General features: G+C 42.7%; 1 protein-coding gene across 3 annotated transcripts in view; it reads left to right on the plus strand.

Moving 5' to 3' along the window:
• Adam23 (ADAM metallopeptidase domain 23) overlaps nucleotides 1-16,323 on the plus strand; it is a 159,811-nt gene that overhangs the window by 125,506 nt on the left and 17,982 nt on the right. For all 3 annotated transcript variants that reach the window (XM_085699157.2, XM_048459345.3, XM_085699154.2), the window contains exons 19-24: nucleotides 2,885-2,935; nucleotides 3,586-3,649; nucleotides 5,623-5,728; nucleotides 6,960-7,079; nucleotides 9,067-9,235; nucleotides 11,887-11,998. In XM_085699157.2, the coding sequence (XP_085555283.2) occupies nucleotides 2,885-2,935; nucleotides 3,586-3,649; nucleotides 5,623-5,728; nucleotides 6,960-7,079; nucleotides 9,067-9,235; nucleotides 11,887-11,998 (622 nt within the window). The remainder of the gene's footprint in view (nucleotides 1-2,884; nucleotides 2,936-3,585; nucleotides 3,650-5,622; nucleotides 5,729-6,959; nucleotides 7,080-9,066; nucleotides 9,236-11,886; nucleotides 11,999-16,323) is intronic.

Here is a 16,323-nt window from a genome sequence, read left to right on the forward strand (position 1 = left end):
CATTATTTTTAAACATAACAAAATAAAATAGAATAATATAAAACAAAACCCACTCCTAACTTCTCTTCTGTTGATTTCCCTGAGCTCTGAAGGGAGGGATTTGATGGTGGCTTCTCATTTAGAGCTTTGTTGAACCCTTTCTTTATTTTTCACTGCACAGTTTATGACAGAATAATCAATACTTGAGCAACTGAAAGAAATTCTTGGCAAGCAATACAGTGGCATAGCAAAGATATTTGAAAGCTGTGGAATTGGTCCCTCCCTGCAAGCACTAGCAATCAGTGGGGGCATTCCACAATTTTAAATAAGCACCGTTGAAACGCTTCAGGTGAATCTTGCTGCATGGCATCCCAGGTAGGCCAGGGGTGCAGTGGTGTTCAGATTACCCAGCTTTACTCCGGGAGGAAAGCATCCAGATTCGCTCATGTTCTGAATACCCTTAGATAATGTGAGAAGAATGGGTTCCCTGTTAAGCATTTCAGTGATGAGCCACTGCCCTTAGTGATTTTTTTGTTTGTGTGTTTGTTCGAGGTAAGGCCTTATTCTGCAGTTCAGGCTGGTCATGAGCATTCTATTGCCGCCTCCTGACTGTCTCAGTTACTATCACGGTGACAGTGCTTTGACTAACACAACCTATAAAAGCCAAACTTAGCAGTGGGGACCAAGAATTCAAATACATGTACCCATGGGGCCCTTCTCATTCAGACCACCACAGCAACTGTGCCCTGCCACACCTGTCTAACACTGTCCTTTCTTAGCCCGAACTAAAAACAGATTGATTAGAAATCGGCTCACTTGTAGCTGTGACAGTTTATAATGAGAACTATTTTTTTACAGTAATGCAATCTTCCTTTTTTCCTTCCCTTCCCTTCCCTTCCCTTCCCTTCCCTTCCCTTCCCTTCCCTTCCCTTCCCTTCCCTTCCCTTCCCTTCCCTTCCCTTCCCTTCCCTTCCCTTCCCTTTCAAGACATCATAAAAGTGGCATGCCTATTCTAGGAATGCCCCTCCCATTTCTATTTACAATGGTTGTACTGGTTTTAGGGTAAGTGAATAATTTATGAAAGCTGATTAATGAGATGATGATTGTATTCTGAGAGAATTCAGAGAGATAGAAGAGGCCACAGAGATCTCTGCTTTTGTAAAGTTTGTTCTAATGTCAATCAATGCATCCCTGAGATACTCAGCACCAGGCCGAGTGAAAAGCTATGGTGAATGAAACCGTAAGGGGCTCCAGCCTTTAGGAAGATATCAAACTACCATTTTATTACAATGTGTCCTGTAATGTGTCATTGCTCCCCAGGAACACTGTATGAGTCCTTCATCTTTCTGTGGCAAGCTCAGTGCACAGCCCTGTGTGTGCCACATTAAAGAACCCCACTTTACCAGTATGGGTGATCCATTCATTGTCTTGGTCAGCTAGTAGTAATTGAGCACCCACCACATCCTAATGTTGCTTTGTGCAGCAGGAAACCAAACAGAAAATCCTGCCTGCATGGAGCCCACGTAGCTATGGGAACAAAAGTGAGCAAACAGTGGAAATGCATGGTTTGTCAGTCGGTGGCAGGTGTGGTGGAGAAGGAAAATGTAGGCAATGGGGAACAGAGAATGCCAGCCTGGGAGGGCGCTGCCACTTTAAAGACCGTGGTTAGAGAAGGCTTTTGGGGAGGGTGATATTTGAGCCAAACCCCTAATGAGAAGATGGAGTGAGCCCTGCAGTAATCAGGCAGCAGGCTGGCAGCATGCCTGGCTTAGCGCACAGAGTCACATCAACTGTTGAGATAGTTGGGAATGGCGTCAGGGAAATAATGGGGTGTGGATGGAAGGAGCAGATCACGTGGAACTTGGGAGCTATTCAAAACTTTTGAGCAGGCTACCAACATGTTAGTGTCTAAGTTTTAAGGGATCTCTCTGGTAACAGTACAGGGAACCGGGTGCAAGCAGGGAGGCATCGGTTGGAGATTACAATTCAGGTTCTAATGGTGGCAGCCTAACCTGGGATTAAATGGTGGAAGTTGAAGAAAAGAGCTGATGTTTTGAAGTGAATTTGAAGATTTGCAGTCATACTGGATGGTGTGTGAGAGACAAAAAGACAGATGAAGAAGGGTGGACGCTATGGATTGAGGCCGGAGTCACTGTTAGCTTGAAAAGCCATTTTCTGAGAGAGTGGGGAGCAAGGAGCACCTCAGTGTGTCTCACTATGTTTGGAATCCTTGTCCCAACTCTTTCAACATGGTGGTACCGGCCTTTCCATAAAAGTGTAACTTCACTTACTCTGGATACCTGTTGGGGAAAATGAAGTGCACTTGAAAATGGTGTGATAGATAGTTTACATAGGCTAAAACAAAACCAAAATACCCCTACTTCCCCTTAGATCATTCTAGTCCAAGTCAGGTTTGAGAGGTCAGAGCTGCCACAGCGGGGCAGCATTTCCATTGATTGCACTGTGGTTCTAGACTGGCTCTCCTGTCTCTGTACTGTGTCCCGTAGGCACATGTCACCATTTCACACAGGTTTGACATTCACAAGAAGCTACAAAAGGTCCTACAAATTAGTTCGTTATGTGTCCACTCCTGTGCAGCAAGCCGATGCAATCCTTTCGCTGCCCATTTTCGCCCCTTCGGCTTGTAACTCCTTGACAAGTGAACACTATTTGTTATCTGACCCATCTCCTGGTAAATAGAGAAACGTAAAAATGATTAACTGCATGGACTTTATTCATTTTAGTAATGATATAATCAAATTAAATAACCCATTAATGGAGTTTTATGTGCTTTTCTAAATGTTCCTAATTGTATATTTACTTTCCTTCTCATTATTATATTAAACACATTTTTCTGAAAGTATTTTATATGCTCTACATCAACTAAAATGATAATATCTTTCAGTGCCCACCAAATCTCCATAAACAAGATGGCTATGCCTGCAATCAGAATCAGGTATGGTAGGCTTTAAGTAAGATTTCAGTGTAATTTAAAAAGGATTAATGCTATTTCTTTCTCCTTTTTGATAAATGTAACTTTAGAGGGAAGTTTGCTAAAGTAAATTGCAGTGGAGTGCTGCTTTATATTAGCTTTATTTTGTCCAAATATCACATATGTTTGATCAGTGACAAATTGTCCAGATTGAAGGAAAAGAAAAAGAAATGTAATGGCTGCAGAAACTGGGGCTCTAATTTCCTGGGTTGTGACCATCCTTAAATAATTTTAGCCTGTCTATTTAGCAAAAAGACGACAATCTTCTATGAGACTTTTCTAGAGCCAGTACTATAGCCCCAACCATTCACATATAAGAGAGGCTAAAAGTCATTTGGGTATCATTTGCAGAATGGTACAGATTTTTGTTCCCCATAAAAATTTAAGTTACAATAACTATTTTACATTTAAAGAGCTGTGCTATTAAGTATACCCTGAGCTCTTAAATTTTAATATGGTGTATCTTACACTCCTTATTGGCCACTGTGGAAATACTTGAGAACAGAATGAAGAGAACCTTGTGTGACTCACCCAGAGAGGGACCTTGTCCTCAGAATTTTGGGGAAAATGGCCCTGTGACCTGTGACTGACAACATGTCTGCTTTTTCTCTCAGGGTCGCTGCTACAACGGGGAGTGCAAGACAAGGGACAACCAGTGCCAGTACATCTGGGGAGCAAGTAGGTTGCGTCCTCCTGATGGATGGCCATACAGTGTCCCCTTCACAGCTCCTTCTTCCAGTCTGTGACAGAGACACCCAGCACGGAGAGGCTTTCGGTTCAATTCCCAGTCAACCTCACATAATGATGATGATGCAGCAAAACACTATGGCAAACAGATATCCAAGTGAGATCTTGCCATGGAAACCAAAGTGTCTTTCGTTGGCCTTGGCCATTATGTATGGGATGTGACAGCTACCTGCAACCACGGTGCCATGGTCACCGTCATTATCTGACCACTTACATAATCGCATGACTTACTATGTGCCTTGCTGGTTTGCGTGGGGAGAGGAGCAGACTTGGTTTTGTCGTTGTTGTTTTGTTTTTGAGTTGTCATTCACTGTCCCAGTTAAAATGATGACATGCAGGAATTTCCCTGGGAGCAGACAGGACCATGGTAACAAATCTCTGACATGTTGCCTGAATGTTAATACACACGTCTCTGGCTGACATTGACAGTGACTCAGAACTACTCAGTTCAGGAGAGCCACATAAGAATTGCCCTACTTTGCTTTCTGATGAAAACACTGAGAACAATCATTTTGGGGAGGAAAAAATTTATTTGGCTCATGTGTCCATGTCATATGGAGTGAAGTTTGATCTGGGACTCAAGGCAGGAAGCTGGAAGAAGGAACAGAAGCAGAGACCCCAGAGGAGTGCTGCTTACTGGCTTGCTCCTTAACACTGGCTCAGCCTGCTTCCTTGCACAACCCAAAACTACCTGCCCGGGAGTGGCACTACCCACAGTGGTCTGGGCCCTCCCACATCAAGCATTCAGCAAGAAAATGCCCCTCCACTTGCTTACAGGCCAGTCTGATGGGGGCAGTTTTTCAATTGAACTCCCCTCTTTTGAGGTGGCTCTAGTTTGTGTTAAATTAATAAAAACTAATCAGGACTGGAAGGACGAGAGCGAGACTCCCTAGCTGGCTAAGGTTGGGTCTTCCAACTGGAAGAACGTGCACAAATGAGGTCATATGAGTGATTTCAGTGTTTGACAGGTGTCATTCACATGCAAGATTTGTACTCAGTGCTTCACTTAGATGATAAGGACATAATGTCTTCCTAAAATTTAAATATCAAAATTCAAGAGTTGATATAAGATCAATCAGCAGAACCCGGCATGACGGCTCAAACCTGCAGCCTTAGCGTTTGGGAAGCTGAGGTGAGGCAGGACGGCTACTACAGCTAAAACCCAGCTTGGTTAAAGAGTAAGACTGTTTCAAGAACAACAGCAAAGCCTTACAACCTCAGTGGGCTGAGATTTTTAAATTTATCTCTGAATATTAACATAAAATAGGGTTAAGAAGGTTGGAGAGACGGCTCAGTGGTTATGAGCACTGGTTGCTCTTCTCCGTGTCCCAACACTAACATGGTGTCTAACAGCTGTCGGTAACTCCATTTCCAGGGGATCTGATGCCCTCTTCTGGCCTCATCTGACACTGTATGCATATGGTATACAACTGTATCTAAGCTTGACACCCATAGACACCCCCCTACACACACACACACACACACACACACACACACACACACACACACACGCTAAAATAAAACGGATTAAGAATACATATTCGTTTACTGTGTGTGGTGGTGTGCTTGTTGCTGCTAGTGATTTTCCTCTTCTCACTGGTCACCTTAAACACACCAGCGAGATCTGGCCAGAGAGTTCTCATATCCCAGCCAGTGCTGTGCTTGAGCAATTTTGCACTAGCCTACAAAAGCAGCTAAATTCTGGAGGTTTTGATAAGTCAGTGAATGGCACATGCACAGCTGGAAGTCAGCCCTTGAATGTTTTCACCGTAGGAACTGGCAATCAAGAGTCCCTTTTTTCCCTGTTTCTGAGAAGCAGTTGATGGACACTTTGTGGCAGCCCACTGAGTGTGAGTAGCCCAGAGAAGTAAAATGTGTTTTCTTCTCTCATCCATCTCTGATAGAGGCTGCAGGGTCAGATAAGTTCTGCTATGAGAAGCTGAACACGGAAGGCACTGAGAAGGGCAACTGTGGCAAAGACGGAGACCGGTGGATCCAATGCAGCAAACAGTGAGTGAGCGCCCTGGGACATAGCAACCGCACTCCCAGGCTGAGACAAGCACAGAGTGGACAGAAAACAGGGGGACTGTGGATGCAATGCATGGAACTGTTAGGAGATGAATTATACATCGCATCCACAACTTCCTGTTTTTAAAATAGATAAATGTGAAAAGAAGAGGAAACCATGAACTATCCTGCTGTGGACATTCTTGTCCATTACAGCCCAGTGTATATTGTGTCTGTCTCTCCAGGGCGTGTCCTTAGCAGGACGATTGCTGGGTCATGGATGCATGTTTTCACTGCAGAAATGTTTTCATGTCAGCAGATGATCTCAATTGTTCCCTAAAATCGGTTGGTGCTCTAGGAAACCCTCCCTTAATACATGCTGCTTTCACTAATACTTCATCTTACCATATATATATTACCATATATATACATATATATGTGTGTATATATATGTATATGTATATTTTACCTTTATCAGTTCTTGTGTTTGTGGACAGCTATCTTGGCACGGTTTTAATTTGTGTTTCTCGAGTCACGAGTGGAATTTAGCTCATTTCCACGCAGGTTTCCTTTCTGGTGATGTGGCACTTCCCTTCTTGCCGTCATTCTGTATGAGTCATTGTTTATTAAGCAGCTAGGCTGGAGGTAGAAGTGTCCTCACGGCAGCAGGTGAGTCATTTAATAATGCCACCAAAGATCCAGATGATGTCTTCCCTTCCGCTATGCCATCTTTATTATGTTGACTTTTAAATTCTTGTGCTTGTGAACCCATGGTTGCAAGATTCACACATTCACAGGTCGATCATCTGTCTTCCTGTTGTCTGCAAGTGCCATCCTTCTAGCAGCTGTGACCTGGCTGTGCTGTTGTCAGCCTAGAGTGGAGAGGGCGGGTGTGCAGGGCAGTGGATGTAGGGACAGGAGTGCTACTGCTGGCTGAGAATATCCCGGCCTCTCTTTGCAAGGGAGCACACTTCGTGAGTGAAGCTGTCCCATGGGCAAGGAGGGTCCTAGCTGAGTCAGAGGGCCCGAGTGCTTTTATTCCACAGTGCTGAGAGTATTGAGAGATTTCAGGAGTGGAGATGATTGGGCTCGGCAGTAACTGCCTGCCTAGCATCTGCAAGGCTCTGGGTTCGCTTCCCAGAGCTGCACAATGCGAGAGCTAATGTGTGTGCAGTGAGGTCTGTGAGTTTTGAGCCGGACTCTTCCTGTCTTCTGCCTTCTGAAACCTGTGCAGTGACGTGTTCTGTGGATTTTTACTCTGCACCAATCTTACCCGAGCGCCGAGGATTGGTCAGCTTCAAGGAGAGATCATCCCGACGTCCTTCTACCATCAAGGCCGAGTCATTGACTGCAGGTAACATGTCAGGCGACCTGCTCACAGTTTCAAACAAGCAAAATTTGGAAACATCAACGATCTAACATTTCATCCCAATGATGAAACCCAGGACTAAGGATGGAATTTATGTTTCATTTGTACCTTAAACTACACACTGAAGGAAATTTTTATGGTTTTGTATCTGTTTTATTATCATAGTAACCGTGTATATTAACAGAACTTACTGAATACCCCCACACAGGGCTGCAGCGTGATTCACTATGTCCACCCCACACTGACCCTACTCTTCACTATTCCACTGTTCAGACAACGTTTACAAGTTCATGCATGTGTGAGATGGCGTGTCGCAACTATCTTTCAGTGTGCCATGTAGTTCACATACATTCTAAAAATGACAGCCATTCTTCTCTGTGGCTAAGTGATAGTCTGCTCTGTATACACCGTATCTCCTATGTCCATTTCTGCTGATGGATTGGTTGATTCTATTGCCTGGCAATTGTGATAATGCCACAGTAAACACATGGTAGAGCTACCTAGTGTTTTAAAGAAACTCCCATTCTATTTTGTTGAAGGCTGTGCTAATTTACACCCCCACTCTTAGTATATTCAGGTTCTTTTTTCTCTTTACTCTAGGCAGTGTTTGTAATTTTTTTTTTTTTACGATAGCTGCATTAAGTAAATTGAGATGGCATCTTAGTGTGGTTTGAATTGCAGTTCCCTGAATCATACTGGACTTTCCTGTAATTATTGGCCATTTATATTTCTTATTTTGAGCAGTGGTTTTTCCCCAGTACCTTCGCTGTCTCTGCATTTTAAGTGCAGCTGTGTTTTAGCTGGACTTTCCACTCGTAACATCCTGCCAGTACTCAGGTTTTTGAATATTTCAGAGATCAGTGTGTGGGTTAGGAACACTCAACCTGGGCTCATTTTACCCCTGGCTTAAACCTTGGAGCAGTGGAGTGTAACACTCTTTGAACACCGTGCGATTGATTGATTGATTGATTGATTGATTGATTTTTTTCTATATTTTATGTTGCATGTGTCTGGTTTAGATGACTACCTAACAAGCATCAAATCACATACAGAAAATAGTTATTAAAATATAGTTTATTGATGTTAGAAAAAATATCCCCCACACCTCCTATATAGCATCTACCCTTTTGCTTGCCTGGAATTCCGGCAATTTTTTTTCTGGAAGTGAATGATTATTGGAAATTATCGAAGAGTAATTCTGCACAATTAGATAATGTCTTGATCAGATAACTGCTATTTTTCCATCTTGTTAAATGACTCTGAGGTAATTCTAATGAGGCCTTAGGCAGTAAGTTCGTCCATGGAATACATCTGTGGTATTATATTTAGTACCCTCACGTACACACGCACTCTTTCAATGTATACATTCTCACGTGCTCTTAATAACCTTGTTAAATTATATGGTTATATTGCACACTGCCATATTTGTGAACATTCAGCAGGAGTCTCGGTTAGTAATTATGTCATGTATTATCATTCACATTCTAACTGCCCCTCACTTAGAGACATAAGAAGTATACGTTAGTAAAGAAGACTTCGCCCGGCTTTATCCTTTTAATTGTGATAGCTAAATCCTTTGGGGGGGGTAATAATACTTTTCAAATACCTTATTTTGCTGTTTCTGCATGCCATGATTTCCCTCCCATCCTGCCTTTCCCTACAACGCCTTGGAGAACCAGGCATTTCTTCTTCTCTTTTTACACAAATGCCCTCACTTAGCCTTAATATTGGAAACAATGGAAGCGTCAGAAGGCTCCCTGCTGATAACAGCTGCTCCTGGGGATGTCTGCTATTGATGATGAAAGGGAGTTTCTTTCTGGTGCTCTTCTTAGGTGGGAAGTGGAGGCAGTCTTGAACAACACTTGTGAGCTCTAACAGTCTCCTCTGTTTCATGAATGGCGAGTCTTATTGGCGCTGGCACAGGACTGTGGGTGCAGTGCCTATGTTCATGTGAATCTCTCTCTGTTTCTAGTGGTGCTCATGTGGTTTTAGATGACGATACAGATGTGGGCTACGTAGAAGATGGGACTCCATGTGGTCCATCCATGATGTGCTTAGACCGGAAGTGCCTACAGATTCAAGCCCTGAATATGAGCAGCTGCCCACTTGACTCCAAGGGCAAAGTCTGTTCCGGCCATGGGGTAAGTAGACATCAGTAGTCACAGTCTGACTCTTCTTATCTGAGATTCTCAGCTCACAGCGACAGGACAGTCATTTCTTACTGAGTCTGTGGACCAATACTACGCCCCAACTGTCGTCATTTTCTCAGTAGCTTTATCTGCTAAAGTAATTATTTATAAATTAATTTTATTTTGTTATTTCTCGTATCATTATTGATTATTTGTTTTGACCATGTTCTCCAACTATATAACTGGACATCTATGTTAGTCAATAGTCTGTAGAAAAATGCCGTAAATCTTCTATCTGCTCACCTATCAATGTATCTATCTTCTATCTATCTTTATATATATATATATATATATATGATTTATTATGAATAATTGGCTCACATGATTACGGAGGCTGTGATGTCCCACTGTTGGCTGTTTATCAAATGGAGATCTTGTACATTCTGAGTCTGCTGACATGAGCTGAGGGTGCACACCCGAGGTCCAGGGCTGGAGAAGATGAAGTGGCTCAGGGCGAACGCTGAAGGAAGGAAGAGGTTGAACTCCGTTTGCTCCTCTTTTTATGCTCCTCTTGGTGCCTGTTGGGAGTACAATCAGCTCTGCGAAGTTCACCCATTCAGATGTTGCTCTCATCTGGAAATGCTTTCATGGACACATCCAGAACCCTTGCTCAATTGGGCACCCCACAGCCCAGTTAACTTGGCACATGAAATTAGCCATCATGACATCTTAGAAGTTGGGAGAAAATCAATGTGGTTGCTAAGGGACTGGAGGCTCTGAGTCAGTATTTTTTAATAGCATGAAACAACATAAGTCATATTAGTGACTGACTTTCTTTTCAGGTCACGCTGACAAGAGAACGTATCACAGATGGCTCACAGACTGCTAAAGATGCCCAGTTATGCTTGGGCTGTTCTCATTCTCCCAACCCCCACCCCTGAAAAAAGATGCTGTCCATATTGAAATTTGTTGCATAGCTTTAATTCTGTGACTAAAGTGTTTAAGAATATTGCCTTTCCTGGAAAAACCAAAGTTGAATAATGATAATAATAGTACTTAAATTATAACAGTGATTTATATTGGTCTTAGCGAAATTAAAGCATTTCAAATTTTATACAAACTGCAGAAATCTGAAAAATGGGTGCAAAGAAACAGAGCAATAATAAAAACGGGGGGGTCTGTAATGAAGGTCAGAGGAACCCAACGTCAAGAGATAGGCAGGTGAGGCTGAGCAGGTGGACAGGCAGACAGGCTCACGAAGCCCCTCTTGTGGTCATGGTTGGCTGAGCAAGCTCACAGGGAGTTCGTGTAGCCTGGTGTGCTAGTCACTCTACAGGCTGATGTGACTGAATACCTGACATAAACGATTTCAGGGAGGAGTGGGTGGTTTGGATCATGGTTCAAGGACCACCGTCCAGCGTTATGTGAAGGGCAGACGCCAGAAGCTTTTTCTGCACTCTCGTCAAGTCAGAAAGCAAGAACGGGGAACACAGGTTCCCCGTTTTTATTCAGTCCAGGACCCCATTCCATGGGATGACACAGCGGCCCACTCTTGGGCTGGGCCTTTACCCTACAGCTAATCCTTCTGGAAACGTACTCAGAGACGCCCCCAAAGGTGTGCCCTGCTCATGCCCATCATGACACTGACGTCAGCCATTTTATCTGGTGACTTAAGAACATGGATTCAGGGCTTAGAGAGGGTTGTGGATTTAAATCCTGGCTCCACTTCTTGGCATCTTAGAGGTCTGGTTAGGTAGATACTCTCCCAACCCTTAGGTGCTGGTGTGAGGAGAAATGAGAAGTTTTTCATAAAGTTCTTAGCATAAGAACCTGACATATAATGAGTGTTCATCAAAATTGCTATGGAAAGTAAAATCACCAGGCAGACTTTTTAAGCATTTTAGTTATTGCTTTTTTAAAAAAATGAGACATAAAAGCTCCTTTTTGCTTTCTTTTTTTTCCCTCTCATTTTTGCCATTTTTTAAAAAGCAAAGTTCAGTCTTAATAATCATAATCATATACCACGGTACCTGAGATTTAAAAGCTTTGGCATTTGATTTGATCATTTCTAATGATAAAAGGGTCTAAGCACCTTTCTTTCTAGTTTGCAGAGGGTTTTATTTGATTCATGTAAATTGGAAGTCCATGCCATTTGCAGCTTGATGGAGGCTTCCGCTAGGAAAGAGTGGATCCACAGATGCGGGGGTGGGGGGGGGCAGTGCTTATCGGGAAAGCAAAGTGCCACCAAATGAGTTAGGCGTGGTGAGGTCATGCGGTGTGCTAGTGACTGTGTCTCTTGGTCTTTTATGTTAAGGATAGCCCCTTGGAAGTGTCTTTTGAACCCCGGGTCTGTTAACTTACTGAATTAAACATGTATGTTTTTCATGAATGTTTCTAGAAATATTTGCTTTGGGAAAAATATTACTTTATTGGACATTTGTGTATCTAAGCAATCATGACTAATACAAGTTTAAAAAGTTTTCTTCATCTTAATCATTATTTTTTCTATAATTATCAGGGAAAAAATTCAGTAATTTGACCAATGAACCCAGTCTCCAAAGCCTTCTAAGTGACTTTGAGAGATTTCTTTGTGCACCCTGTTCCTTAAATTATGTTTTCCGTTGGTGGTCCACGGTGTTGCATCTCTTCTCTTTCCTTCCCAGGTGTGCAGTAACGAAGCCACCTGCATCTGTGACTTCACCTGGGCGGGCACCGACTGTAGCATCCGGGATCCGGTTCGGAACCCCAACCCCCCGAAGGACGAAGGACCTAAGGGTTTGTGTGATTTCAGTTTTATATCATTGCAGGCTGCATTCGTCTACACCTCCCCACTGCACCAGTGCCATGCTGCACGGCTGCGGGAGAAGGCACAGCACAACACATCATTTTGCCGTAAAGATGCACAGTTCTGTGTGTGTCTTATTTTCCGGGGCATATTTAAATTACCTCTTAACCTAGAACTGAATTAGGAAGAGAAAAATATACTGATGTCCTTTAATCCCGGTTTCTTCTCTGTCCTCTAACCTTATACTTCCCCTACTTCCACAAAGCTAATTATTTTACAATCCGTTCCATTTTCAAATAGGTACAGTTTTGGGGGCCGACATGAGACTTTTTATCTTTCCTCAATATTGTATTCTCTGCAGAGGAAAGTTGTAGCCCTTTATGCTCCATTCTAACAAATTCTTTTGATTTGGCAAAAGAATCAGTTCTTCAGATAGCTTCAGTTTTTCAAAGAAGACGTAAAAAAAAGCCGCAGCTCTGTTCTCAGCAGCCGCTAAGAGAAGAGCGAGATTAGAATTTAGCATAATGAGTCTATGGCAGTTCATAGTCACCATGTGATCTGAAGATGAGAATGCTCAGGCCCTGAGGTCAGGTGACATACCCGTTACCCAGGCAACCAGAGGCCAAACTGGGAGCGCGCTTGCTTCGATTACATTATTGTATAGTATTGCCTATGTAAAAATGAGTATGACAGTCATTTTCTCATTATTTCCCCCTTCCCCCCTCAGTTCGATCTTGAAAAGCTGTCAGTTACAATAGGCTTCACGAGGCATCTAAGCCTCTGGTACCCAAGAAAGCAAACAATTGCTTGTAGCAGTTTTGACATTTGACCAACGACGTTGTACCGCAGCTTCTTTCGATGGTGCTGCTTATGGTATCCTATAAATCATCTGCCAAGCCTTTTCCCCCTGCAAGCAGGAAAATGCACACAGGACTAGCACTGAGTTGATCACCTTCATTTTGTGAAAGCTCATTTAAACTCCGCGTGTAGGAAAACATGCCCCTCAAAGCAGACAAAGCTCCTGAAGAGACGTAGCCCGGCCGGGACGTATGTGAATCCCATAACAGTGAGTGTGTTCAGATACCCTTCGTTTCTCGGCTTCATCTGCCCAGGATATTGAAATTCTATAAAAATAATTACCACACCCGCACAGTCTATTTCTGTTTTCCCTCTGTTTCTAAAAACGAACCCACTTCACTTTTACAGTCTTTTGTTACTTTAAAACTAGAACAAAGCATTCTTGGCTCCACCTTCAGAAGTTAGCTTTGGAGATTTAGGCGCTGCATAGAGAACTGAGCTTCTGTCTCCAACCCCGCTGTGTAGTGCAGCCGTGGCTGTCAGAGACGCCCCGTGCTCCTTCCTTCCCTGACACTTAGGCATGTTTGTGTGCCGACAAAGCTTTTGTAGATCCTGCCCACGTGTTAGATGTGGTGGGACTTTATTAACTGTTTCTGTTTGCCGTCTCTTCACCTGCTCATTCACCAAGAAAAGCCAAAGTTGGAGCCACAAAGCAAACGTCACTGTCTAGAGGGGAGAATGTTTGCCGCTGTCTTTTGTTTGACCTTCTCCCATCTTACACGATTGCAATCTTTACTATGTTTAAGAAAATATTCCACCCTTTTTTGTAATTCAAATCATGCATGTTTATTATAGAAAATAAGTATTTATTTTAGGAAATACAAGAAAGGAATGAGAGGCAGTAAAGATTATCTATAGTGCCGCAGCTCAGAGGTGATTCGCATGCACGTGCAGACTGAGCACTCTCTGGTTCTTCTTTTACTGATAGCAGCAAGTAATGAGGCAATTTGGTTATACAATGGTTGAAGTCAGTGTGAATTTCTAACAAGTTGATTAAACAAAAATGTCATTATTTAACATAAATGTAAATCAGTAATTTTCTAAACCAAATGTCCAGGTAAATCAAACAATTTTAGTAGAATTACATAATAGCTCTATTTTGGGGCTGGAGAGATGGTCCAGTGGTTAAGAACACTTGTTCTTGCAGAAGACCTGGGTTCAGTTCCCAGAATTCTATGGCAGCTCCAGTATCACAGGATCCGTCACCCTCTTCTGACCTCCCTGGGGGTCAAGATGCATGTGATATACATACATGCATGTAAGCAAAACACACACACACACACATAAAATAAATCTAGAAACATTTAAATAACAGCTCTATTAATTATTTGTATCTCTTCATATTCTATATGAATATGGGGCTAATGAATGTACTAATAAAATAAGAAACAACAGAAATCAGACATTTTGCAATGTTGTTGTTAATTTTTATAATTTTAGTGTTTATAATCCCTGTTAAAACATAGTGAAAGAGAGTATAGCTGTACCCTTGACCTTGGTATTCACTCATTTGGCAAATATATTTTGTCTGTCTAGTATTTTAAGGGAACATGTGCTCTGCACCTCGTGGGTGTTTAGTAAATATCCCATCCCCTCCCAGAAGAAAAAGTAGAATGGCCACACAATCCCAACAGTCAGGAAGCTGAGGCCACAGCGGCTCAAGTGTGAAGCTGTCCTGCTCTACTACATAGTGAGTTCCAGGGAAGCCAGGAAACAACAAAACAAAACACAAAAACAACAACAAAAAGGAATGTGGAACTTAGTGCTGATCTTTACACATGCTCATTTGTACAAAGTCAATGTATCCGTGCAATAAACCATACTTAATCAACTGTCGGTTCTGCATGGGTGCCAAGCTTCCCTTGATCGTGACTTACTGTATCATCCTTTCCAGCACCCAGTTGGTTTGGCTGCACTTGTTCTGCCTTCCACACATGATTGCCATACATAGTGAGCAGCAGCCACATGATCTAGCCATTCACATCTACAAATTAAGTCTCCTGAGTTGATGTGGCAAGAACATACCAGAATACTGTGTGTTACAGGCAGACATGGTGGTAATCTGCCTGTAATATTGCTACCATGTGTGCCTGTAATCTCAGCACTTGGAAGGCTGAAGCAGAAGGATCTTAAATTTAAAGCCAGCTTGGAATACATACGCATTCCAGGTCAGGCTAGTTAGTGAGATTATTTCTAAAACCCAAAGAACATAAAACAAACCTACTTATCTCTATTTAATTGTATTCCCCTGAAATGGAGAAAAATCTAAGAAGCATAATGAAAATATTGCCTTTTTATCATGAACTTGGCATAAGAGATAAATAGAACCCAACTGCAGCCCTTTGGATCAAGACCACATTAGAATAGGCAAATTCTTCAGCTCCCTTTCCACTGACTTGAGAATGTCAGAAATGGACTTACTTATTTCGGAGATCTTGAAATTCACTTCCAGGCAGATCATATAGATCTGGGTAGAGTCTAAACATGAATGCTGTGTAGTCATCGACTGGCCAAGGCTGTCTATGGTGGACCCACAGTGCCATGGTTAGGTTATTCCTGCCAGACCCCAAACCACAGTTTGGAAAGACAGTTGAGAAAGATTTCTAGACCTACAAGGCCTGTGGATGAAGATTTCCTTCCTCCCTCCGTGCTGTCCTTTTTCCTGCCCCCTTTTCTCTTCTCAGTGGAACTCAGGGCCTTATGCTTACTAGGCAAGTTCTACCACTGAGCTTTACTTCCAGTCCTCTGGGAAAGGATTTTCAAAAAAACTATTTACTATTACACATCAACCATACCTATGTTGCCGCTGATTATGTATGTGAAAGCCTTTGAGTTACTCTTACATGAACTTGTTTGTGTTGAGATAAGTGAAAGGAATTATTTCCCTTTACTATGAAAGGCTAGAATGCCCTACAGTTATATTTAAAGGACTTTCTAGGGACTGAGGAGACGCCTTTGTGTGAATAGTGCTGGCCTGAAGACCTGAGTTCTAGTTCAGAGCCTTTATGATGAATTCCAGGTTCAGTGAGAAACTAAGGTAGAGAAGTGACTGGGGAAGACCCCTAATGGAGACTTCTGACCTCCACACATATGTCCTCTCTCTTAATGAGCAGTCGTATTTACATGTACCCATTAACACACACAAACACACAGAGAGAGTCTACCTTCTGGAAGGTGAGTCATGCCCACCTTATTAGTTTGCGTTCACTTTGCTCGGTGCATATTGTGGCTATGATGCGTTCTTTTCCCTTGATGGCTGTCATCACTGTGACAAAAGAAAGAGGAGGAAGTGGGCTATGTCTCTTTCACTGGTGTGGGCATGGATAGGAGTCCTAGGAAGGAAGGTTGGGCCAGACTCTTTAATGAAGACCATAGTCATCAAATTGAGATAGAAAGGACCTTAAAGGCAATTCATCCAGACCCACTGCTTCACAAACGAGAAAACTAATTATCAGCG

The sequence above is a fragment of the Myodes glareolus genome, chromosome 1 (assembly GCF_982192425.1).
Source record: "Myodes glareolus chromosome 1, mMyoGla1.1, whole genome shotgun sequence".
Taxonomy (NCBI): domain Eukaryota; kingdom Metazoa; phylum Chordata; class Mammalia; order Rodentia; family Cricetidae; genus Myodes; species Myodes glareolus.